Source organism: Rattus norvegicus, chromosome 5 (assembly GCF_021556685.1).
Source record: "Rattus norvegicus strain SHRSP/BbbUtx chromosome 5, alternate assembly SHRSP_T2T, whole genome shotgun sequence".
NCBI lineage: Eukaryota > Metazoa > Chordata > Mammalia > Rodentia > Muridae > Rattus > Rattus norvegicus.
In genome coordinates this window covers 151,034,976-151,059,796 of record NC_141538.1, presented here as the reverse complement: position 1 = coordinate 151,059,796, position 24,821 = coordinate 151,034,976, and the positions used below count along the sequence as shown (strand labels likewise).

Sequence of the window (24,821 nt, the reverse complement as noted above, 5' to 3'; positions counted from 1 at the left end):
GATAACTCTCACTCTGAGCCTCTCTTCTGGTATCAATTTGTCTTGAGTTGTGGGATTACCGAGTGAAATGATCCATATAGAATATATACTTCCCAGTAAGCACTCAATAGACAAAGCGATTACAACCCGCAAGCTAATGGCTTAGAGGAAGATGACAACCCTAATGCCTCTTTGTATAGTACAGTCACTGTTACCCACCTAGGAAGTCCTAAGGGGCCATTTATTAAACATTTGAGAATTGGTGAAGTCTGTAAAAAAATAAAATAAAATTGGACGCCCTTTTCTGTTTGAGTTTGTGCCTTGGTGCAGTTTGTCAAAGTTTTCAAAAACAGACTACCTGATTTCTGACAGACTTCTAATCTATGGAAGCCCCCAAACCTCAGAAAATTACTGATTCTGGGGAATTGAATCAGTGGCCTCGCTCGCGCATGCTCAACACACTAACATTAAGCTAAACAATCTAGACTTGGATTAGAAAGGACAAATGAGTAAGGATTCTGCTTTCGGGGGTGCTTTCCGAAGGAGGGCTAGAAAAATGAATGAGCGGTCACGTCTTATCTCTAGTGATCACTTGCTTATCGCTAGATGAAGTGTGAATGGTTGGAGTGCTGGGAGTTAATGCAGATTACAGAGCCCAAGAGTTTCTGGAGGAGAACGGAGCGAGAAGCCCATACCTCGGTACAAACCACTTCTGACCCCGTGATCAAGGAGAACCTCCCCTCCCAACCCTCCCCAGCAAACACTGCAGACTTCAAAATCAACCCCTAATCCCCTCCACCATAGGCGCTCCCAGGCGAGCGTCCTGGCGTTACGCGTGCGCACGCACGCGCTGCGCACAGGCTGCTGGGAGGCCGCCTCTTCCCTCCCGACCTCCCAGTTTCCCGGCGTGCTTCAGGCCCGCCAAATGGGAGGGGGAGACGCAAGATGGCGGCAGCCGTGAACTCCGGCTCCAGCCTCCCGCTGTTCGACTGCCCGACTTGGTGAGTAATACGATTTCTGGGGCTAGAGCATCTTGGTGTGAGTTAACCAGGGCAGAAAAGGAGGTTGTATTTTTTTCTTTTTCCTTTTTTTTTGCGATGAAACGAGCGGCTCAAAAAGATCCTGAAATGATTGAGGGAAAACTGTCCGCTGTGAGGGGCCGGGCGACGCTGTGTGGAGGAACCTGGAGCTGGGGCCCAGGCTCTGAGGAAACCCGAGGTTTGGGGGCTCGAAGGCATTCAGTTTAGACAGCGCTTGGGAGGTCAGCCGCTCACCGGGGTGCTTTCAGGCCTTGGCCCCTAACTTGCCCTAACTCATCATTGAGTGCTTGATGCTCTCAGGGAGCTTCCTAGCTTCCCCGGGTGTTGAACGTCCAGAGCCCGCATGAGCTAGCTTCCCTACCCCAGCCCAACCTGATGCTGCATCCGTCTGTGGCTGCTGCATCCTCCAAGAGGACTAGGAGCTCCTTGAGGGCATGGATGGCGCCGAACTATTCCCCCTGTTCTCTGACCAGACCAGTACGAAGCCCGGTACAAAAGACACCAGAAGTTGTTAGCTTATATCGTTTTCATTCCCTGGGACGTTCATAGTAGTAGGATGGTTTAGGCGTTGAGTAAGGTGCAAGATGAATACATAGGAATTGCTTTGCAGGAAGATGCATCCGAGTGAAAGCGCTTTCTGCTGTTGCGGCTTTTCCCGGTTGTTAACATGTTACTTCTCAGGCTTCTGTTACATTGAGATCTTCAAGGGCAAAAACCCTTGCATCATTCTCAGCTCCTAGGCCTGAGTCAATCACATAATAGGATATTTAGAAAATATATTTTGGTTTTAATGTTCATTTTTAACCTGTTTCTCAAAGGGGGGGGGGCTTTTGTCCAATGCACTGTCCTTTTAGCTATAAAAAAGATCCGAGCAGAACTGTGAGATGACTGCGTTGAATCTCCAATTAGATAGATACAGTTAGACAGGATACCGTTTCTTCTGTGCAAATGTAAGGGCCCCAGAAGGTTCAAAAGAACAAGCCCAGGAAGCAAGTGAATGTTTGGCTATTCACTGGATTTCTTTATACTTTTAACATAACCATGTGCTTCAGCCTACACATTCTTTATCCACACTGGTCCCTGGCTGCACTTATTTCAAATTTGGGCCAGCCAAATATAAAGAGACTCTTTGAGATCACCTGTCATTACTTCAGAATCTGGTGCATACTAGGAATTGTGTCAGGTAATTTGACACTCTCACAACCCCTTGGATGATGAAGTATAGAGAAAAGTTTGATGACTTAGAATTTTTCAGAAAGACCTGTTCAGGATACACCTCTTATTCATTTGGAACTTGATTTCGTGGGCGTGACTTTGATTCACTCAAGTTCCCTAATTACATTATCTCTGATTGGTACCAAGAGTTCATTTGGGTAATGGTTTTTGTTTATTTTCTGATGAGAATAATATTGATCAGTCCCCAAACAAATAGTTTTTGTTGTTTGATTGTTTTAACATTTATTTGTTTTGAGGCAAGATCTCCATATGTAATTGTAGCTGGTCTAGAACTTGCTATACAAAGTAGGATGGCCTTGAAATGATCTCTCTGATGGGAATTCTCATGTGTACTTCTGTACCCAGCAAAATAACTGGGTTTTTTGTTTTTGTTTTTGTTTTTTAATATTAGGAGTAGTAAATCTTAGATTAAAACCCCAGGTTAAGGGGTTGGGGATTTAGCTCAGTGGTAGAGCGCTTGCCTAGGAAGCGCAAGGCCCTGGGTTCGGTCCCCAGCTCCGAAAAAAAGAACAAAAAAAAAATAAATTTATTTAAAAAACCCCAGGTTAGACCAAGCTTGGTGGCATACACCACAATGTAGTCTAGCACAGGGAAGGTGGAGGTTAGAGGTTTAGATGTTCAAGGTCATCCTCAGATCCAAACCCACTAAGGTTAGAGCCTAGCTTGTTTTCCGAGACATGAGACTCTGTCTCCAAAAACAAGCAAGAAGGAAAAACCTCCTCAGGGGACAGGACATTGAGTTGCATTGTCTCTGAAGAGCATAGCTAGTGTTAAAATGCAGGAGTTTTTGGGGGGGGGGGTCTGCTCTAAATACAGACCCACAGAAAAATCTCTGGAACAACTGAATCACTTAGGAAGAAAATGTCAAACACATTTCACTCTAACACAGTGAAATATGACATTTTTGTTTAAATATGAACTAACTCTAGGCTGGTAGGGGAGCCTCGGTGTTGATTATTAAAAACAGTCTTGGACTCCTCCTTGAAACCGCTGTTTTCACTCTTCTCTTTCAGGGCAGGTAAACCGCCACCAGGCTTACATCTGGATGTAGTGAAAGGAGACAAGCTAATTGAGGTACTGCAGCCTGCTGTGACTGGCTTCCCCACCCTGTCTCCCTTTGCTCCCTTTGCTTTGTTTTCATCGCTGTTACTTTTCTGCTCTGTTTCTGTTTTTTAAGGCAGAGTTAGCCTTGGGTATCCTGGAGCTCCCTATATAGGGCAGCCTGGCCTTGAACTCAACAAAGATTGAATGCCTCTGCCTCCCAGTCCTGTAAGGAAAGACGTGGGCTGCCATGCCTCTTTTGGGTCCCCCTGCTAAAAGCTCCCAGGGACTGATGGTGTAGCTCTGTGACAGAGTGGCTGGCTGGCATTCGGAAACTGTTTTGGATTCATTCTCCAGCAGGCAACACTCTCCCACGGTTACTCCTCTGCCCTCACAAATGAAGATATTTTTGACAGGTCATAGGTCCAGGGCACCCACACAGACTGGAAACCCACTGATTTGGAGTTTGTGGAGTGCATAGTTCTTATTAACTACAGAAAGCTGTGATCTAGATTAAGTTTAACATTTAAGCTGCTTCTGTGAGATTCAGGATTAGTTCCTTCAGGGTAGTATGGTCAGGAAGGGCACTTGTCAAAAAAGAAAATGAAATGGAGCTAAAATTCATTCATTTAAACTAAGGGGAAGGTCAGCTCTCGTGCCACAGGCAGGGGCAGGCCCAGGCCCAGGCCCAGGCCCAGGCCAGTGCCTGTGAGTTGGAGGCCATAAGGGCTCTATAGTGGGGCCCTGTCTGAAAAAAACTAAGGAGAGACAGAATCACACACATAAAAATACATCATCGCAGTTAAGTATTATAAAGTAAGTTTAATGGAATTCCAGCTTCTACAGAAAGTTTCTAGAGTCACATCAGATTTTACAGTATAGTAACTGGGTATTATTTTGTTCAACCGGTTTGAGATAGGGTCTTACCCTGTAACCCTGGTTGGCCTGGAACTCAAAGTGATCCACCTGCCTCTGCCTCCCAAGGGCTGGGTGTTCTTTTATATTTGAAATAGATTTCCACTCTAGCCCATATTAGTCTTGAACTCACTGTGTAGCCCTAGCTGGTTTCTGACTCTGTGATAATCCAATCCCCCACCCCCACCCCCACCCCCTTTTCCAAATACTGGGATTGTGTGAGTCACCATATCTGACTTACATATTAAGATATATAGTTATTTACCAAGGAAAAGAGAATAAACCCACTGATTTCATAGTTACAAATTAAGTTCAAAGCTCTATTATTATTTTTCCTTGGTGTATTCAATAAAAAAAAAAAACTGACATTTTACAGATGGTAGCTTGAAAAGTAAGAGGTTTTGGGGTGGTGGTAGAAGAAATGTAGTTTTTTTTTTTTTTTTTTTTTTTTTTTTTTTTTTTTTTTTTTTTTTTTTTTTCGGAGCTGGGGACCGAACCCAGGGCCTTCCGCTTCCTAGGCAAGCGCTCTACCACTGAGCTAAATCCCCAACCCCAGAAATGTAGTTTTACACAGCCCAAAACTCAAATAATTATTCAAGGAAATAATTAAAAATATCCCGAAACCTCTTTCACTACAGGTGGTACCATAGATAGAAGAATTTTTGTTGTTGTTGCATAGAATAGTGTTAAGTTTGAAGACTTCTAGAGATACACTTTGTGGGCTGGGGAGATGTCTCAACACGTAGAAGGCTTGCTCTGCAAGCCTAACAACTTGGCGGGATCCTGGAACCCGTGTAAACATGGCAGACAGGAACCGACTACACACAGTTGCCCCTTGGCTCTACTGCCTGTTTCTTCCAATATACACAGACACAAAGAGAAAGTATAATAGCAGACTAAAAGATGAAATATATTTTGTTATTGGAATTTAGTAAATCTTTAATTTGCAACAAGAGTAAAGAGGCAAAGAGGCCCAGATAACTTTACATTTCATTATAGAAGATGAACCTTTTCAAAGTCCCTTCACCTTATTCCCCACTCTCTGGTTACTGGTCTCCATCTGCTGTTCTTGTATCTCAGGTCTCCTGCATGATGCTGAGTTGTACAACGTTGTCAGGTTACAGTTTTTAGATATCACTACATAGCTGTTAAAGGAATGGGCCTGAGATGTGTGTTAGGGTGTGTGTGTGTGTGTACACATGTGTGAGTTTGTATTTAGTTTGTCATGTTAGCGTTCAGACAAGGGTCTTGTGCATTCTGGTTAAGTGTGCTACTGCTCAACTCTAGCCCTCAGCATAGCTGTATTTATTTTAAGGATTTAGATGTGACCAGCACTTGATACTAACCGAGCTATCTATATCCTCGTCCTGTCTAAAGGCTTGGATATGTTGTGATAGTTGGGTTGCAGAAGTGCGATATTAAAGTCAAAGCCATGAGTCTTTTAGGCCCAGTGTGTAAAGACACACTCTGAGTTATAACTCAGAGGCACATTTGGATAGTGATCAGCCGTGGCTAGCCAAAAGTCACAGCCTTAGGAACCAGAAAGAACAAGGCATGATTCATTCACTTTTTGTTATATTTCCTTAATTCTAAGAGGTATTATTTTTCATTTAAATTCCCTTTTAACATTTCTTTGCTTGGGGTGCTGTTGATGGTGATTGTGTGTCTGTAACATGAGAGCCCTCTCTTTTTCCTTAACGCAATCTCTTGCACTCTAGAATGGTTGCTCTCGATGCAGTGTGCTTATTAGCAAACAAGTCTGTGATGACACCATCTTAATAAACAACAGTATATGAGTGGAAGGTGGGGTGAGATAAACCTGCATGCATGCTTCCTCGAAGACACGCTATGCTTTCAGACCCCGCCACTAATCTTAAATTTATGTTGTCTTAATAATTGGGGGTTTTGTTCTGTTTTTTGAGACAAGGGCTCATCATGTAGCCCTGGCTGGCCAGTAACTCACTGTGTGGAGATCAGGCCGCTTCACCCAGAGCTCTGCCTGTGTGCTGAGTGAGTTCCCTGTCACCATTTGCTATGGGTATTTAGACTGTGACACCCAGGTGGGCCTTAACCCACAATGACCCTCCTGCCTCAGCTTCCACAGTGCTTGGGTTAAAGGCAGCAACTACTACACTGGCTTCTCGTGTCTTATTAGTTACACGGATCTTTCTGTTTTGGTTTGTTTTGGGGGTTGGGAGTGGGCCTGTGTTTTTGAGAAGGTCCCCTCTGGCTGCCGTCCTCGTGCTTCTGCTTCCTGAATGCTGGGGTTACAGGTGTACACAGCCACTGCCTATCTTGATCCATGTTTTAAAATGTAACATTGGGGTGACTGATTGGCTGTCGGGCCATTGCTAAACTGGGTCTCCATAGCAGTGTGGCCCTGACTGAGCTGTAGCAGCAGCAGGTGTGAACTGTCACGTAGGAGTCCACAGACTACTTGAATTGATTGAATCTTAAAGCTAAGCTTCCCAGAGCTCAGAGCTTTAATGGGCGGGGGTTGGGGATAAGAATATGAATACTCAAAATATTTGTTCCCAGGTGGTTTACATCCATAGAGAGATGGCTCAGCGGTTAAGAGCACTGACTGCTCTTCCAGAAGTCCTGAGTTCAATTCCCAGCAACCACATGGTGGCTCACAGCCATCTGTAATGGGATCTGATGCCCTTCTCTGGTGTGTCTGAAGAGAGTGATGGTGTACTCCTATACTTAAATAATTTTAAACTGTAAAATCGCATAAATTTGAATTGTATTTATTTAAAGAAATTATTACAGTGGGGGGTGTCTCCATATCATATCTCTACAAATGGAAGGGGTGTCAACCCTAGGGCATGGTCCTCACCAGTGAGACAATTAAAGCTCATGCAAGTGTATGGCAGGTAAGTGCACAGCAGTTGCTGCTGCTAACAGCACATGAGGTGTGAGGACACTGACGCATGTATCCTGAGTGGGGAGCCTCTCCCTGGGCACCGCCTACTGGGAGTTCACAGGGGATAGCTCTTGATTTCTTTTTTTTTTTTTTTTGTTCTTTTTTTCGGAGCTGGGGACCGAACCCAGGGCCTTGCGCTTCCTAGGCATGCGCTCTACCACTGAGCTAAATCCCCAACCCCTTGATTTCTATCCTTATACTGACTTCACTTTACATCCTCTCTGAGCTTTCATTCTAGCTTTTTAGCTTTTCTTGGAAGTGGTAGTGGTGGGGCGTGCGTCTGTCTATCTGTCTGTCTGTCTTAGAATAGGGCCTTACTACCCAGGCTAACTTTGAACTTGGCATCATCTTGCCTTAACATCTGAAATTCCTTTTTTATTTTGTGTTTTTCTTTTTTTTTTTTTTTTTTTTTTTTCCCTCGGAGCTGGGGACCGAACCCAGGGCCTTGCGCTTCCTAGGCAAGCGCTCTACCACTGAGCTAAATCCCCAACCCCTTATTTTGTGTTTTTCAAGACAGGGTTTCTCTGTATAGTTCTAGCTGTCCTAGAACTTGTAGGCCAGGCTGGCCTCAAACTCTCGGATCTGCCTGCCTGGGATTAAAGGCATGCACCACCATGCTTGGCCAATTCCTGGTTTCCCAGGGATTTTAGGAATCTAGGGTGGAGTGTGAACTAGAGCTTATAAGACCTCGTATTTAAAGGGAACGGACAGCATATTAAATGGGGTCCTCAGGTGCTCGGCCACTAATATTGGGCTGGAATTAGGAAAGTGTTAGTAACAATTCCCCCGTGTCCTTCAGATATGCACTGTGGTTTGTAACCATCTGTGACAACAGTAGCTTTTCATAGAGCATGATTCAGCTGGAGGAATACACTTCCTTTTTCTGCCCTTCTTACTCACTTGCTAATCAAATAATCTTTAAAAAAAATTTACTTTACGTATATGAGTGTTTTGCCTCCATTTTATGTGTACTGTGTGCTGACAGAGGCCAGAAGGGCTGTACCCTGGAGCTGGGGTCTCAGACAGTGAGGAGCTACTGTGTGGTGCTGGGGATCAGAACCTGGCTTGAGTGCTCTTAATCCTGTGCCCTCTCTCCAGCCCTCTCTCTTTCTTTGCCCTTTGAGATGGGGCCTTACTACCTAACCTTGACTGGACTGGAACTCACTATATAGACCAGGCTGGCCTCCAATTCTGAGACCTACCCCTGCCCTCATCCTCACTTCTGCTTCCCGAGTGGTGGAATTAAAGGAATTCAGCTATCATTCCAGCCCTTGGTGGAATTCTTATTTCAGCAAGGTATGGTGGCTGGTGCTTTTAATCCTAACACCTAGGAGGCAGAGGCAGGGGGATCTGAGTTTAAGGCTAGTCTGATCTCTATACAGTTCTAAGCCAGCTAGAGTTACATTTAAAAAAGACAAAGGGGATCATGAGAATCCATATCTCATAGGGAGAAGCTACTTACATCTCATAGGGTTGAGAACAGTTTTTGTTTTGTTTCTTTTGTTTTGTTTTTCATACCAGCACTATCCAGTGGAAGATAATATTTAGAGAGATGAGCTCTAATTCCCTGACAGAAAGTGTTAGCTTAGTAAATTGCTGTTCGGGTACACACAGGGGGGGCATATGGAGAGCGTTCTTGAGGTAAGTCATGCCACTGACTTGAAGGAGTGCTTTGAAATGCAAAGGCAGTTCTTCAGCTGACAGCCCATGGCCCTGAGGAGATTTCAGTGGCATGCTTGGAACTGGGTGAATGATGTCCCCAGTAGGAGTGACCTAATGCAACAGCATTAGTGCTGTCAGCCTTAGCAACAAGTAGGAGGGCACTGCTGGCTGTTTAGGAACCAGGGAGCTAGTGTGTGTCATGTGTGAAAGATATTCCTGATCTGGATCTTACGGTGTCAGACGCTTGTGTGCTGGGGAAAGCAAGTGCCTGCACTAATCTTACCAGATGCAGTACTTAAAGACAGTGAGAGATGCTATTCTCCATGGCCAGACATTTTAGCTATGTAGGACCCTCTACTTACAGGATGGGGAGTTTTTACTAAGCTGGCTTGCAGCGGAAGGGAAGTAACACTCACTCTCATATTCATTTAGAAGCTGATTATTGATGAGAAGAAGTATTATTTATTTGGGAGGAACCCCGATCTGTGCGACTTTACCATCGACCACCAGTCTTGCTCTCGGGTCCACGCAGCACTGGTGTACCACAAGCACCTGAAGAGAGTTTTCTTGATAGATCTCAACAGCAGTAAGTACCCGGTTCCTGTGTCCTGTCATCCACGGGCACGGAAATGCTGCTTGGGCTCTTGGTTTGGAGAACTTTTTTTTAATTGTCTTGTCTTTATTTCTGAGATTCTTTTACTCTCCTGAAATAGTTGACTAAGGAGAAAAGATAGTTTGGGGGATTCTTCTGGGAGACATTTGTATATAGACAATGAGAATGGCATGAAGGAACTGACTGAGGTGCTGGTGTTCAGGTCCTCACGAGGCCAGGTGATCAGTTTAAGCTGGAGTCTGAATAGAGTCATTAAGTGCATCAATACAGAGTGTTTACAGAATGCTTGTTTTGAGCAATAGACAGTTTATCCTGAATATACCTTATTTTAACTGAATCACAACAATTTAATTTCATAAGTTTGCCTAAAATAATCTACAGAGATACAGTTGAGACTGGGCTGGGGACTGCTACAGTTTACTTGTTTGCCATGGTTAGTAGAGTATAATTCGCAGTCATACTTCCTCTGCTCGCCAGGTTAGCCCTCCCCCCACCGTGGCGCATACAGACACACGGCTCGGTCTGATTACATACAGACTCGGTGAGCCTTGTCTTACAGGTGCTTAACTCTTCTTCCCACTTTATAACATGCAGAAATGCTGGCAAGGACACGTTCAGAGTCCCTGGTAGGATTTTGGCTTGCCTTGGTACTGGCATTGCATCTGTGTTGGCCAATCTCGCTGTCCTGGGGAAAGCTAAAGTCTTAGGCCAGCAGAGCAGCAGTTCATGGTCCTTAGAGTTGGGGCTAGAGAAGCAGACCACTGCCCATGTTTGCCTTGGAGATCATGGCCTCTGCTAGGTTGGAACCATTTCTGTTGGACCCAGAGTGGAGCCAAACCTTTCTGGCCGCAGAGACCAGGCAGCAGATTTAAAGGTGTGTAACAGATCCACTGAAGGGATTCAGAGCTTCCTTCTTCCTTTAACAGAAGACAGGGCGAAGTGAACCCAGTGGCATATAAACTTTTAAGGTTTTTTTTTTTTTTTTTATACATAATGACACATGTTTATATTTGCAGCACTCAGGAGGATGAGGCAGGAGAATTGTGAGTTCAGCCTGGTTGACGTAGTTTGTTTGACTCCAGACTGGCTACATAGTAAGTTGAAAGCCAGTCCTGACTATAGAGTGACACCTGACTCAAAAGACAACAAACAGGAGAGGTGCTTTTGTGTTTATGATCCTGAATGTGACATTTATTATCATTAAAATCTGACATCAGAAAGGCAAACTTAATGTGCTGTGGGAGCCGACCGACTTCCTGTGAGCGTCCGAGGCGATGCTTTCCTCGTGCGCTGGCTGCCTCCGTCCTGGTCTCCCCCTTACCCTTCTGACTTGGTTTTGCAGCACATGGCACTTTTTTGGGTCATATCCGGCTGGAACCGCACAAGCCTCAGCAGATTCCCATTGACTCCACGGTCTCGTTCGGCGCGTCCACGAGGGCGTACACTCTGCGAGAGAAGCCTCAGACACTGCCATCGGCTGTGAAAGGAGATGAGAAGATGGGCGGAGAGGACGATGAACTTAAGGGCTTGTTGGGACTTCCTGAGGAGGAGACCGAGCTGGATGTAATTCTCTCGTCATTGTCTCTTGGGTTCTTGCTTTTGCAGTGTGGAGCTGTTCGTCCCAGTTTGAAATGACAGTGCTCTAGCATCAGGGGGCTCTTTCGGCCTGTGAGCCTTCAGCAATGCATATGGCTGCTGTGTGACCAGAGCTCCCTGCACTAGATCCAGGAAACTTAGAGGCCGAGAACAAGGAGTTGCTTTTTTCTGTTTTAGCTTTTGTTTTGTTTTACATTTTATTTATTTTATGTTTTAGAATGTTTTGCCTGTGTGTATGTGTGTGTTTTCAGGATATGACATTAGGTACCCTGAAACTACAGATAGTCGTGAGCTAGCATGTGGCTCTGGAAATCAAACCCAGGTCCTGCGCAGAGCAGCCCCTGCTCTTCCCCGCTGAGCCCTCTCTCCAGCCCGTGTTCTACATCCTTCAGCACTGCACTGCGCTTCACTGTCCAGCGTGGCCATCACTGACCACATTCCTGCATTCTGTCTTTTCATCTCTAGGGTAGGGGTGACACATTGGGTATTCAGCCATCTGTGTCAGGAGAGTCTCTGACTATAACTTCTTACCACAGTCATATTGTAGTAGGAATCAGATATTCTCATTAGCTATGATCTAGCGCTGTCTGTGGGACACTGCCTAGGCATCTGAGAATCCAGTATATTTTGTTATCCATGGGAGTCCTTGAAAGTACACAGACACACGCCTTGGATACCCACGGAACACTATCATGTCCATCCTCAGAATAAGTTCTATTGAAAAACGCTAGCTTACCAAGACAAAATTTTCATCCACTTAGCCTTTCTGGTACTCACCAGACAGCCCAGAGGTCTTTGGGCTGGAGAGGTGGCTCTAAGTTCACAGGCTGCTTCCAGAGAGGTCCCTGGTTGGTTCCCAGCAGCCACATGGAACTGGGGGTGATTTAAAGGCTACTGAGAACCCTAGTCTGTCACCCCTTGAGCAGCCCCACATCGGAGGGCCTTGGTGGTCACTGTGTCTCCCCTCCAGGCTGTTGTGCATCCCTGTCTCTCGGATCAGCCTGTTAGCTCTCTCTGGGTTGGGAATATCTCAAGCCGCACTGCAGGTTGGATGAGTCCAGTGAAGGGAAGAAGCAGGAAGCAGTGCTAAGGCCACACTAATCATGAGATGGATGGATGGATGGATGGATGGATGGATGGATGGATGGATGGATGGATGGGTGGGTGGGTGGGTGGGTGATTGTGAATGGACCTGGGGCCAGATGTAGGACGGAGAGTCTGCCAAGACTTAAATGCAATGCCAGTGTCCTTAGGAGTTTCAAAGGGGACAGTAAGATGTGGTGGCTTTATTGTGATCCCAGCACTGCAGACATTGAGGCAAGAGGATTGTTAGAAATTTGAAGCCAGTCTACTCTACATAGATCTTGTCTGTCTTTGCCCCCACCACCACGCACACACATGCACACACCACACATACATTCACACAGACACAAACACAAGCACATGGGGGTGGAACAGACAGTTCAGGGTGGTCTTACGGCCAGCTACTGAGAAGCATTCGGTTGTCATTCTCATCTATTTTGCAGTTTTAAAGTAAATCTTTTTTAAAGATTTATTCATTTATTATATGTAAGCACACTGTCACTGTGTTCAGACACACCAGAAGAGGGCATAAGATCCCATTACAGATGGTTGTGAGCCACCATGTGGTTGCTGGGAATTGAACTCAGGACCTCTGGAAGAGCAGTCGGTGCTCTTCACCGCTGAGCCATCTCTCCAGCCCTCTAGAATAAAATGTTCTTCCTAGTTAATTCTCCTTTAGTTCTTGACATCAAGTCACAATAGCATCCTTCAAACCAGGAAAGTCAAGAAAGAGCCACACCCTCATTTCAAGGGAGACCTGTTCTCACTCAGCCTTTCACCTCCTCTTAAACTCTCATGACCAATAAGGATGTTCCGAGTTCTCTATTAATAGTCTTAATTAGGACAGTCCAAGTCCTCTGAATACAGACGGCTGTCTGGCTTACCTTGGGAGATCAGAGTAAGCCCCAAATGTCTTTTTGCCCAGTGTTTGGTATTTTCTCCAGAAAACTCCCTGTGTACTAATTCTGGTCCTTCCTATATGAACTTTGGCTTAGAACCTGACGGAGTTCAACACTGCCCACAACAAGCGGATTTCAACCCTCACTATTGAAGAGGGAAATCTGGACATTCAGAGACCAAAGAGGAAGAGGAAGAACTCGAGGGTGACCTTCAGTGATGATGATGAGATCATCAACCCAGGTGAGAGAGAGAGAAAGATAGAGAGAGAGAGAGAGAGAGCACGAGCGCGAGCCTGGACCTCTGGAGCGCCACTAGACCGTCTTTTTCTTTTTTTAATATGGACCGCTTCACGGATTTGCGTGTCATCCTCTCGCAGGGGCCATGCTAATCTTCTCTGTGTCGTTCCAATGTTAGTATGTGTGCTGCCAAAGCGACCACTCCTGTGACATTGTAAGTGCCCTGATAGGTGGCTGCACAGAGGAGCAGCCCATGCTTAGTGAGTGCAGATGCTGTGAGAGCAATTTCCAGTTCTGTGAAAGATCTCCACTGACAGCCAGGCCGTGTGTGGTAGGCTGTGGGGCAGGGGATGACCAATGACTTTGAGGGTTTTACTTAATTTAAAACGTGGGCCATCGGGGTTGGGGATTTAGCTCAGTGGTAGAGCTTGCCTAGCAACCGCAAGGCCCTGGGTTCAGTCCCCAGCTCCGAAAAAAAGAAAAAGAAAAAGAAAAAGAAAAAAAAAAAAAACAAAAAAAAAACATGGGCCATCAGGGTATGTAGAAACCAATTAAATATAACTTGCATTAAGAGAAGGTCGTGGATTGTCACCCCAGTTACCAGTGCGCAAATAATAGAACTCACCCTGATGTGTGGTGCAGTCCTGAGTGACCTGTAAGGCCTGCTTCTCAGCCATGTATGGAATCCTCTGGATGCTGGGGTATAAGGGGACTATGGGACCAAGCAAGGCTCCATTAGGCCAAAACCAGAGCCTGTGGTACCAGGGGGTTTAGCCTACAGGAGACAGAAAAACCGGCAAGCCGGAGGCTTGGAAGCCATGGAAGCTCGTCCCTTACCTACCTTGATGGTTGCTCCCTTTGGAGTGAAGCCAGGTGTTCTGTAGGGTGGCCGTGCGTGTCACAAGCTGTGAAAAGAAGCTGCTTTGATGGGCCACTCAGACCCTCACGAGAGAGCTGGGACTGTGAAACCCTGGCTCTGAGGCCTACATCTGATGAGCAAACAGGAGTATGTGGTTGCACCTTGTCACTAAGATGGTGATGTCTGCTGTTTGACCTGCCTTGGTCTGTTCCTCGAGTATATGGTGCTGTTGCCCTGGCCCCTGCCTCGTGGAGCCGCTGGGAAGGCTTCGCACATAAGGCCCTTAGCGTCCGCTGTATTTTCCTGTTTGAACGGTGTTTGGCTGGGTGACCCTGTATCCTCCCAACCCTGCTCCCGTCTTTTTGCAGAGGATGTGGATCCGTCTGTTGGTCGCTTCCGGAACATGGTGCAGACTGCAGTGGTTCCAGTCAAGGTAGGAAGCCCCTTTTGAGAGCCTCTGAGATGGTCTGGTCTCCAAACCCCAGTTTAGGTCTATAACTCAGTTTTAGTGTGTCCACTTAGAAGGTCCTGGCTTTGATCCCAGCAATACAAAAAGAAAAAGGGAGAAAACCCCACTTTGTGTAGATGGATGTTAGTCTGTTTGAAACACATTCTGTGTTTCTCTCCCTTTAAAAAATTATTTTTAATTTATTTTTCTTTTGTATGTATGAATTTTTTGACTCATACGTGTATGTGTAACCCATACATGTCTGGTGCCCCAGGAGGCTTGAGGGGTCATTGGGTTCCTGGAGCTGCTGTGTAAGAACTAGGAACTGTCAGTGCTGTGACTGAACCTGGTCCTCTGGAGGAGGAGCAGCCAGTGCTCTCCCAGCTCCTAAGCCATCTCTCCAGCCCTCTCTCCCGTTTCTCATTCTCTGGGAATACCCTTCCCTCACCCGTGTCTCAGAAACCGGGGAGTGCTGCAAAAGGACTGCAGGTGGACATCGAGAATAAGTGTACTAACCGCTGCCGTGGAAGTGTAGTTGCCTTCCCTAAGTGCAGAGGGCCGCCTTCCTTTGTCCTCTCTGCTGACTCAAAATAAAAGAGATGCATTAGCATGCGGCTTTTGCCATGTCCTCTTAAAAAATTACTGTTACTCTTTTTTTTTTTTTTTTTAAGATTTATTTACTATATATGAGTACACTGCCACTATCTTCAGACACACCAGAAGAGGGCATCAGATCCCATTACAAATGGTTGTGAGCCACCATGTGGTTGCTGGGAATTGAACTTGGGACCTCTGGAAGAGCAGTCAGTGCTCTTAACCACTGAGCCATCCCTCCAGCCTAAGTTTTCAGGTTTTTCTGAAAATAAAACTCTAGGGCATGATGGTGTTCATAATTCTCAACACAAGCAAGAGGGTCATGAATCACTCTCTGCTGCATGACTGAGTTTGAAACCAGCCTGGCTACTTTTACTAAAAAGTTGCTAACAAGATGGCTCAGCCTGGGGTCCTGAGTTCAAACCCACTCCCCTCCAGGGTAGCAGGAGAAGCCTAACTCCTAAGCTTGTCCTCTTCTAGGACATGTGTGTTGTGACAGACTTGCACATGTGCACACATAATAAATAAATTTTTAGATGCAACAACAGAGTCTCGGACAGGGCGGCTCCTTCCCAGGGTGCTGTGCAGCACGCTAAGTGGACCGGAGATTGTTTTCTGCAGGATTATGTAATCTGATGCCCCCTCCCCCGCCCAGAGCTCCTTCTTTCTGTTTTTCTTTTCTTATGTTCTGTTGTTAACATACAAACCCAGCAAGTATCATCATGTCGCTGTTACTGTGGCGTCATATGTGCAGCTAGGAAAGCATGACAGTTCGTGTGTGTGGTTCGAGTTTAACGTCTGGGTGCATGTGCTTAGCCACCACCCCGGCAAGACAGGGCACTCCTCGCTCACCCTTCAACACAAGCCTCCTCCCACTCAGCTCAGCCCCAGGAACCCATGTGTTTGACCCATGTGATTATTTAAGTCATTGTTTCAATGTTAAAAACATTTGCTGTTTAAAAACTGGGTACTCAGGGTTGGGGATTTAGCTCAGTGGTAGAGCGCTTGCCTAGGAAGTGCAAGGCCCTGGGTTCAGTCCCCAGCTCCGAAAAAAAGAACCAAAAAAAAAAAAACCAAAAAACAAAAAAACTGGGTACTCAGAGCCAGGCAGGTGTGGTCTCTACCTTCTACGCCTTTAGAAGGCCGGGACAGGTGGGTCTCTGTGAGTTCAAGGGCAGCCTGGTGCACATGAGTTCCACAGCACCCAGAGCTGTGTTGAGAGGCCCTGTCTCAAAAAAAGGGGAGGAGGGGCAGGGGAGATGGCACCTAGCTGGGTGAGTGGTGCATGCTAGTTAGAAGGCAGAGACAGGAGGATTGCTGTGGTTTAGAAGTTCAAAAACTATAGTACATAGTGCCAATTGGGTGAGCATCACAGTGACTTCCTGGGCATAGAGACCACGTCACCTAAGGAGGAGTAAAGCAGCCTCGTGGAGTTCGGAACTGATGAGCAGTGCCCATGGATGGCCTCTGCGGTACAGTGAGCCTCTGCCTTTCATTTTAAATTTCCAAAGGCCAGGCTTTTAATCCCAGGACTTGAGAGACAGGCAGATCTCTGAGTTCGAGGCCATCCTGGTTTACAGAGTGAGTTCTAGGACAGCCAAGGCTGTGTTAGAGAGAGACTGTCTCAAATAAAAAGAGCCATTGCTCTGATGGATCGGATCAGACCCTGAGATTTCAGAAATGGGCTTGGTGCATGGTGGGACTTTTCCCAGATGTTAGCTTTCTACAGCTAGAATGAAAAACACAGACAGGGCGTCATCTCATATGTCCTTTCTGTTTTCTCCCCTCCCCGTGGCAAACCACAGAAGAAGCGGATGGAGGGCTCAGGCTCCCTGGGCCTGGAGGAGTCAGGGAGCAGGCGCATGCAGAACTTTGCCTTCAGCGGAGGACTATATGGGGGCCTGCCCCCCACACACAGTGAACCAGGCTCCCAACCACATGGCATTCACGGGACAGCGCTCATTGGTGGCTTGCCCATGCCATACCCGAACCTCGCCCCTGATGTGGACTTGACTCCTGTTGTGCCGTCAGCAGTGACCATAAATCCCACACCAAACCCCGCAGTGTATAACCCTGAAGCTGTAAATGAACCCAAGAAGAAGAAATACGCGAAGGAGGCTTGGCCCGGCAAGAAGCCCACGCCTTCCTTACTGATTTGATATTTTTGGTTATGGAGAGGGTGGGGAGGGCTGGGGAGGGTGGAGGGGTGACAAGGGGAGCTACTGAACTAGGGAGAAAACTTTCCATGTGTGCAGTATCGTCTTTGAGAAAGTCTCCTAAGGCCCTAACCATGTAATACTGAGACTAGGGGCGGGGCTAGAGGACCAGTAAAGACCTGAGTCAGAACACTGAAGTGCAGAGAAAGGCTGCCCAGGCCTTCTGAGCAGACTGTCCTGGCCCTCTCCCAGTGGAGAGGTCCTGTCCTGTCTGGTGGCATGAGGCCAGTTTGTAACCAGTGTCACAGGACAGGCTAATGGGTTTGTACAGTGTTGCTGGACGTTACCTATTTTCCTTGTCCACATTGAGAACTCATTTAGTTCCACTGCAGCCTCCCCTGTGGCCTCGCTGTTTACGGGTGCCATGAGGCAGTTCCTTAAGGAGTGACCCGTTGGGGCAGTTCTGGTGGACAGGAAGACTACTTTGCAGGGACCGGGTGTTGTTAGGAGAAGACACTCAGGCATTGGTTTGGAGGCTCCCCTGACCCCCATGGAGAGTTCTGGTTATTCAAATCTCCAGAATAGACCTGGTTAACAGGAGACAAGGTAGGAACCATTGTATGAGCTTTGTACAGATTTGTACATTTGTGTAATAGGCCTTTTCTGCTTTAAGTGTAGCTTTTTACCTGTCACCTTTATTACATTGTAAATTAAATGTAACTTTTGTCATTTGGGTGCAGTCTTGAGTTTTGTTGCCAGGGGCCACTTGTCAGACCCAGGAAAGTGGTCCTGAGAATTGGTGCCCTGCACCCCCCCCCCCATTAATTACCGCAAATAAAATTAGGCCCTAAAGAATAAAAAATTATCATTGAATATTCTAATTCCCATCCTGAGACCCCAAGGTTCGGGTTTGAAGAGGTTGCCCCTTCTGAGGTGTGGGCACCATTAAGGCTGGTATGTCCTGGAGTCTCATTCACCGTGCAGAGACATGGCTTCTAGGAAGGGACCAAGTTCCAGTTGCACAGGTGAATTCAACATCTGGGAATCGAGGACCGGGTAGGACCAGGGGCTCAGCATTGTCCTTGGTTGTGAAAGGAGTTCAGGGCCAGCCTGAGCAACACAAACCCTCACAAGCCCATGCCTGGTTAAGAGGATTAGCGACATCTAAGAGTGGAGAGCTGTAACCGTGGTACAGGATTGGCTTCAGTTTGTACAGATAAGGTCTCATGAAGATCTCGTCTTTGAAGCAAAGCCTTCGGATCTGCAGTCATTCACTGAGATCCTGCATCCTATGGAGCCATTTACAGCTCATTGACTTTTCTATTCTTAGGAGAATTGGACTCGGATTAGCTTGCTGGTGAGCACCTTGGGGAAGGGAAATCTCAGTTCGTGTCTGTGTGGCTGCTTCAATTGCCTGGCTGTGTCTCAGTACTCTGTTTTGAAGTTTAAAAATATCTAGGGGCTGGGGATTTAGCTCAGTGGTAGAGCGCTTACCTAGGAAGCGCAAGGCCCTGGGTTCGGTCCCCAGCTCCGAAAAAAAGAACCAAAAAAAAAAAAAAAATATATATATATATATATATATATATCACTTTTAATCCCCTTACCCAGGAGGGAGAAGCAGGGTGATCCCAGAGTTTGAGGTTAGCCTGGCCTACAGTCAGGGTTATATAGAAACCCTGTCTCAAAAATGAATGAATGTAAATTGTAGAAGGTTTGGCTAAAGACATGTCTCGGGTTAAAGGCACTTGCTGTCTTGGCAAAGAAGCCCAGGTCTGTTCCCAGTACAGACTTACAATTTAATTGTAATTCCAGGGAATCAAATGCCCTCTTGACTGCCAGGGCACCGGTATACAAACATACATGTAAGAAGTTTTAGAAAGGATCCAGGAGCTAGGCGTTGCCTCAGTAAAGTGCCTGGCACACAAGTACATGGATTGGAGTCTAAATCCTTCATACCCCAAGAACTATGGCATAGGCGTATAAGCCCTAGCCACTGGGACAGGGAAGTGTGGGAGGCAGAGACAGGTCTGTCCCCAGAGCTCTTTGGCCATCCTGTCAAGCCAAATCCAAAAATTCCAGGCTCTGTGAGTCTGTCTCAACAAATGGAGGGATATGTGCGCACACCCCATGGGGAACGCACACACCCTCAAAAGGTACTTCAATTACAGCTGGGTGTGATGGTGCACGCCTGAAATCCCAGCACTGGAGAGCTGGGGGCAGGAGGATCATGAGCTCCGGCCTATCCTCGATTTCATGAGTTTAGGATCCAGCCTGGGATAGGTGAGACCTTGTTTTAGACAAGCCAGAAAGAAATGGCCTCGCTAAACTCCTGTCTAAACTGGAAGGCTCTGACAAAGCTAGATGAGCCCAGCAAGACCCATCATTCCTAGAAGGTCAACGTAGATTTTGGATGACGCTGTAGCTGAGAACTGAAGAACTGTACCCAGAAGAGGACCAAGGTTTGCAGGCAGAGGAACTGATGGGAGATCCATCGAAGGGGGACACGGCAATGGAATGGTCAGTCGCTGGAAGAGAACACAAGCTTTGCTGGAGAATTGAGAAGTACTTAAAGGATCTCTCCTCATGCTAGTTAAAAATTTCAGCTGGGGGGTTGGGGATTTAGCTCAGTTGTAGAGCGCTTGCCTAGGAAGCACAAGGCCCTGGGTTCGGTCCCCAGCTCTGGAAAAAAAAAATTTTCACCTGGGGGCTGGAGAGATGGCTCAGCAGTTAAGAGCACTGGCTGCTCTTCCAGAGGTCCTGAGTTCAATTCCCAGCAACCACATGGTGGCTCACAACCATCTGTAATGAGATCTGATGCCCTCTTCTGGTGTATCTGAAGACAGCCACAGTGTACTCATATACACAAAATAATTCTGGAAAAGAAGAGGAAATAGTTTTTTTAAAAAAAATTTTTTTTCAGCTGGATGTGGTGTTAAACACCTGTAATTTCAACATGGGGGTCTGAGTTGGGAGGATTTCAAGTTCCAGGGGCTACTTTAGCAAGACTGCCTCAAAAAGGGGGTGGGTCACTCAGTGGCTAAGGCACTGCTTCCCAAGCCTGGTGGAGGGAGTTCAATCCCTGAAATGGACTGCACACAGCTGTCCTCTGACCTCCAATTGCATACAGTGCTGTAAACATTTGGGCACACGTGTATGAGCATGCATACATACAAACATACATGCATGCATGCATACGTACGTACATACATATATACATACATACATACATACATACATACATACATACATACATACATACATACATAGGTCAGGCTTGGGAAGCAGAGCAGATCTGTAAGGAGTTCAAGGCCAGCCTGATCTACATATGTTCCCCAAGGCTAGAGACATCCTGTCTCTGTCTGTCTCTCTGTCTTTGTCCCTCCATGCCCCCCTTGGTTTTCAAGACAGGGATTCTCTGTAGTCCTAGCTGGCCTCAAACTCAGAGAGTTGCCTGCCTCTGCCTCCCAAGTGCTGGGATTAAAGACAAGCACCACTACTGCCCAGCTCAAAAAAAATTTCCTAAACAGTACAAAAGACATAGTCAGATATTTTGGAAGATCCAGAAAACGATGTACACATGTCACCTCACCCACTAGGGGAGAGCTTCCTTGGGGAGATTTCAGGTGGGACAGTGACTAATTATGCAAGGACACCCTGGAAACAGGTGAGTAAGGCTGGCCCTGGCCTCTGGGAGTCTCTCCCAAGTAAGGGGCAGGCAGATGTTCTAGGTCCTCCCATGTCTGTCTGTCTAGCAAATTTAGATATAAATCCAAATATTGAGAAAAATGAAAGAGAATATTTCATTTTCTTATTGGCAGAGCAGGAGGGAACAAAATAGAGAAAGTTGTGGACTCTTCCAAGGAGTGTGAAACTTACTGTCACCAAGAAATGGAGGAGAGGCCACTTCACTCTGCAGAAGCAATGATAGGACACAGTGAATGTGAGCCCTGGCATGTGATGGGTGGGAAGGTCTAGTGTCCTGTGTCCTAAAGAGAGCAGGCTAGGCTGGGTGCAGTTCCAGCTGTTACCAGCAGGTGGGGCTCTGTGTTTACCATTGGAGCCACTCGGCAAGCATCCAGGTTCCTAAGGCAAGTGCTAGGCAAGGACGTTGGAAGAAAGGGAAGGGAAGGACTCACTGTTGAGCGCGCTGCAGAGCATTCTCTGTGTGTTGTCCCCAGGAGCCCCCAAGGGAGGACAGAAGTGTCTCCACTTTACTAATGGATCACTCAAGGTTTAGTGCCCACAACTCAAGGAGATCCATAACACAGCACAGGCAGTTTCTGGCTGCCGCCGCCGCCATTTGTATTCCTAGGACAGGAGAGAGTCTAGGATTTTCGTTCCCTTCCTTATTTTTAAAAAAGATTAGAGTGTTCATTATGCGTATGGTGGAGAGTGTTGTGTGCACAAGTGCAGTACCTGCAGAATCCAGAAGAGGGCAGTAGATTCCTTAGAGCTGGAGTTGCAGGTGTTTGGAAGAACAGGAGTGCTCTTGACTGCCGAGCCGATCTCTCCAGCCCCCTTTCTGATTTTTTTTTTTTTTAATCTCTCTTACCCATTGCCTACCTATCTGTCTCCACCTCTGGGCTTTTTGGTGGTGGGTGAAGCTTTCAAGTACTGAATCCATACTTGGAGCAGGGTGTGGGTTTGGGATGCTCTCCCCTGGGTTAAGGGTACTGCCAGGAAAGGCAGGTGAGATGTTTAAAATGGCCATCAAAAGAGACTCTCCAGGTTCTCCTTGCCACACCCTGCCTGCTGCTGCAGCTTCGTGGAGGCTGTCTGCTCACCTGCTGTCATTGCCCTGCAGTGCTGACATCCACACCTGCCTCTTTTCCGGTTCATTCACAGCAGCATTCTGTGGGGACCTGGGACTGTAGCTTAGTTGCTGGAGAGGTTGTTAGGATGTATGAGGCTCCATCTCCCAGTGCCACATACACTGGGTGTGGTAGCACATACCTTATTGTTTTTAAAGATGTATCTATGTCCATGAGTGCTCTATTTGCATGTATGCCTACATGGTAGAGAAGGACATCGAATCCCATTCTAGGTGGTTGTGAGCCACCATGTGGGTGCTGGGAATTGAACTCAGGACCTCTAGAAGAGCAGTCAGTGCTCTTAACCACTGAGCCATCTCTCCAGCCCTGGCAGCACATACCTTTAATGATAGATTTTTGGGGGCTGGGGATTTAGCTCAGTGGTAGAGCGCTTACCTAGGAAGTGCAAGGCCCTGGGTTCGGTCCCCAGCTCCGAAAAAAAGAACCAAAAAAAAAAAAAATAGTTTGGTAGTTACCCGTACCTGCACATTCCCACTCCTGGCAGATCCGTGGGAGCCTTGCGTTCTGGCCGTCTCTCTGCCAGCTGTTTTCTCACACTGTCCCCTTGGCAGGTTTTTACCACACCTGACACATACATCCATTCTGAGGGCCGTTCTAGCATGGCGCCATGCCACACTAGCCCCAGGCATTCTAAAGCCACCCTCTCCAGGCTGTATCAAAGTTCTAATTGTAATTTATCAATAAGATAAAAAAGAACCAAAAAAAAATGATAGTTTTTTTGAGGAGTGAGGATAGAAGACTCGGTTCAGAGCTGGAGAGATGGCTCAGCAATTAAGAACACTGACGTCTCTTCCAGGTTCTGAGTTCAAATCCCAGCAACCACATGGTGGTCACATTCACCTATAATGGGATCTGCCACCCTCTTCTGGTGGGCAGGCATATATGCAGTCAGAACACTGGGCATAGTAAATAAATAAATCTGAAGGAGGAAGAGGAGTTCAAAACAATCCTGGACTATGAAGTAAGTTCCAGGACAGCCTAGGCTACATAAAACCCCATCTCAAAAGGGGTGGGCATTATTCTGATAATACAGGAAAACAAAGCAAAAATGTCTCCTCTCTAAGTCCTTAAGCATCTAGCTCAGTTCATGCCCACTTCTCTGCTCCACTGTGCCCTCCAATTCTTCCCTCCATCCCCAGGGAGTCTCCCCTAGTCCCACTAGGTTCACAGCTGGATCTCTGCCGAGAGTTCTCTGAAGGCCTCTCGTTTCCTTCAGTGACAGGCAACCTAGTGCTTTACAAGCACCATGTGTTCCTTAGACCTTCATGTGGTTGCTGGGAATTGAACTCAGGACCTCTGGAAGAGCACTCAGTTGCTTAACCAATAAGCCATCTCTCCAGCTCCCCAGAGCCTTTTAAGATAAAGGCCAAACTCTGCCTTCCATATGAAAGAAAGTCCTTTCAGTTCCTCGCTGTCCTCTTGTCTTGCCTCCTGTTGGTCTCCACACCTCCCCCTCTGCGGCCCTGTTACTTCCTCAGACCAGCTTTCTCTGGTTCCCAGGCTGCATCAGCAGGAAGGCCACTTGAGTAACCCTTACACACGGAAACTGTCTTGTCTATTGTGACAACTGTTTCCCTGGGAACTACACTTCGGCCTTTAAACAAGGCCCGCCTCGGGGACTCCTTTTCTTCCTTCTCTTGGTGCCTAGGTTCTACATCATCTGTGAACTACTCTCCCTCCCAGCCAGAAAGAGCAGCCCAGAGTCCAGCTTGGTAGTGTAGAAACTGACAATATGGACATTCCACCATATGGTGAATGGGAAGGTCTTGGTTTTAGATAGGAGAGAACAGCCGGAAACATCTGGAAGAGTCCAGAGCAGAAAGGGAGAGTAGACTGAACATGGCCAGCAGATTGGATGTGGCCAGGGCTGTGAGAGGAAGTGGGGGAAGAGCAAGAGAGAGAAGAGAGAGAAGACACACTGACAGAGCAGAGTATGACAAAGCAGGCAGGGTTAGCAGGGTTATAAGGAGGAGTAGCCAGGGAGGGAGGCATGAGAGCTGGAGGAAGTTTAGGGTCAGGTTCGAATCCCAACCATGGAAGAAGAAAGTCCCCTGGCCTAAATCACTGTGGCCAATTTAGTTAAAGCAAGCTTTTTTTTTTTTTTTTTTTAAGATTTATTTATTTATTATATATGAATACACTGTAGCTGTCTTCAGATACACCAGAAGAGGGCATCAGTTCCCATTATGGATGGCTGTGAGCCACCATGTGGTTGCTGGGAATTGAACTCAGGACCTCTGGAAGAGCAGCCAGAGCTCTTAACCACTGAGCCATCTCTCCAGCCCAGGTGTTTTCAAATGGGGGATTTAGTGGTCAAAATATGTGTGGTGATAAGAGCTGAGTGCAAGCCTAACACATTAGTCAAATCTGCCCCCTGACACAAAGACGTGGTTGCAAGGGGTGGTAGCAAGGTAGTCATAGCAACCTTTTTAAACAGTGGTAGGGAAGCAAGATGGTTATAAACAACTTTCTTAAACAAGGTCATGGTAGCAGTACGGAAGCAGTCGTAGTTAAGGTTACGGGTGGAGCGTAGTTAAGGTTACGGGTGGAGCATATCCGAACCCTGAAAACCAGGCTTAATTATAAACAGGACTGAGCCCAGTTTGTCTGTGCTATAAGACAGCTTTTACACCTAAGACGAGGAGAACTAGCTCAATTTCCCTCCTTATCTCAAGTGTCCCTGTCAAATTTCTGATTGGATCTTA

The 24,821-nt window shown here is 46.8% G+C and overlaps 1 protein-coding gene and 2 non-coding genes across 3 annotated transcripts; 2 read left to right on the top strand and 1 right to left on the bottom strand.

Annotated features, from left to right (window-relative positions):
* The first annotated feature begins 911 nt into the window (after positions 1 to 911).
* Positions 912 to 18,011, top strand: Ppp1r8 (protein phosphatase 1, regulatory subunit 8). The gene is given in 7 exon segments (NM_001107911.1): positions 912 to 980; positions 3,269 to 3,329; positions 9,232 to 9,385; positions 10,755 to 10,975; positions 13,087 to 13,231; positions 14,455 to 14,519; positions 16,934 to 18,011. Coding segments are annotated over 7 exon segments (1,056 nt in total). The 5' UTR covers positions 912 to 924; the 3' UTR covers positions 17,288 to 18,011.
* Scarna1 (small Cajal body-specific RNA 1) lies at positions 5,541 to 5,704 on the top strand. Its single transcript, XR_015621567.1, has one exon.
* On the bottom strand, positions 13,323 to 13,429 carry LOC120103195 (U6 spliceosomal RNA). Its single transcript, XR_015621635.1, has one exon. It is a non-coding gene; the product is annotated as a U6 spliceosomal RNA (small nuclear RNA).
* Positions 18,012 to 24,821: the final 6,810 nt, after the last annotated feature.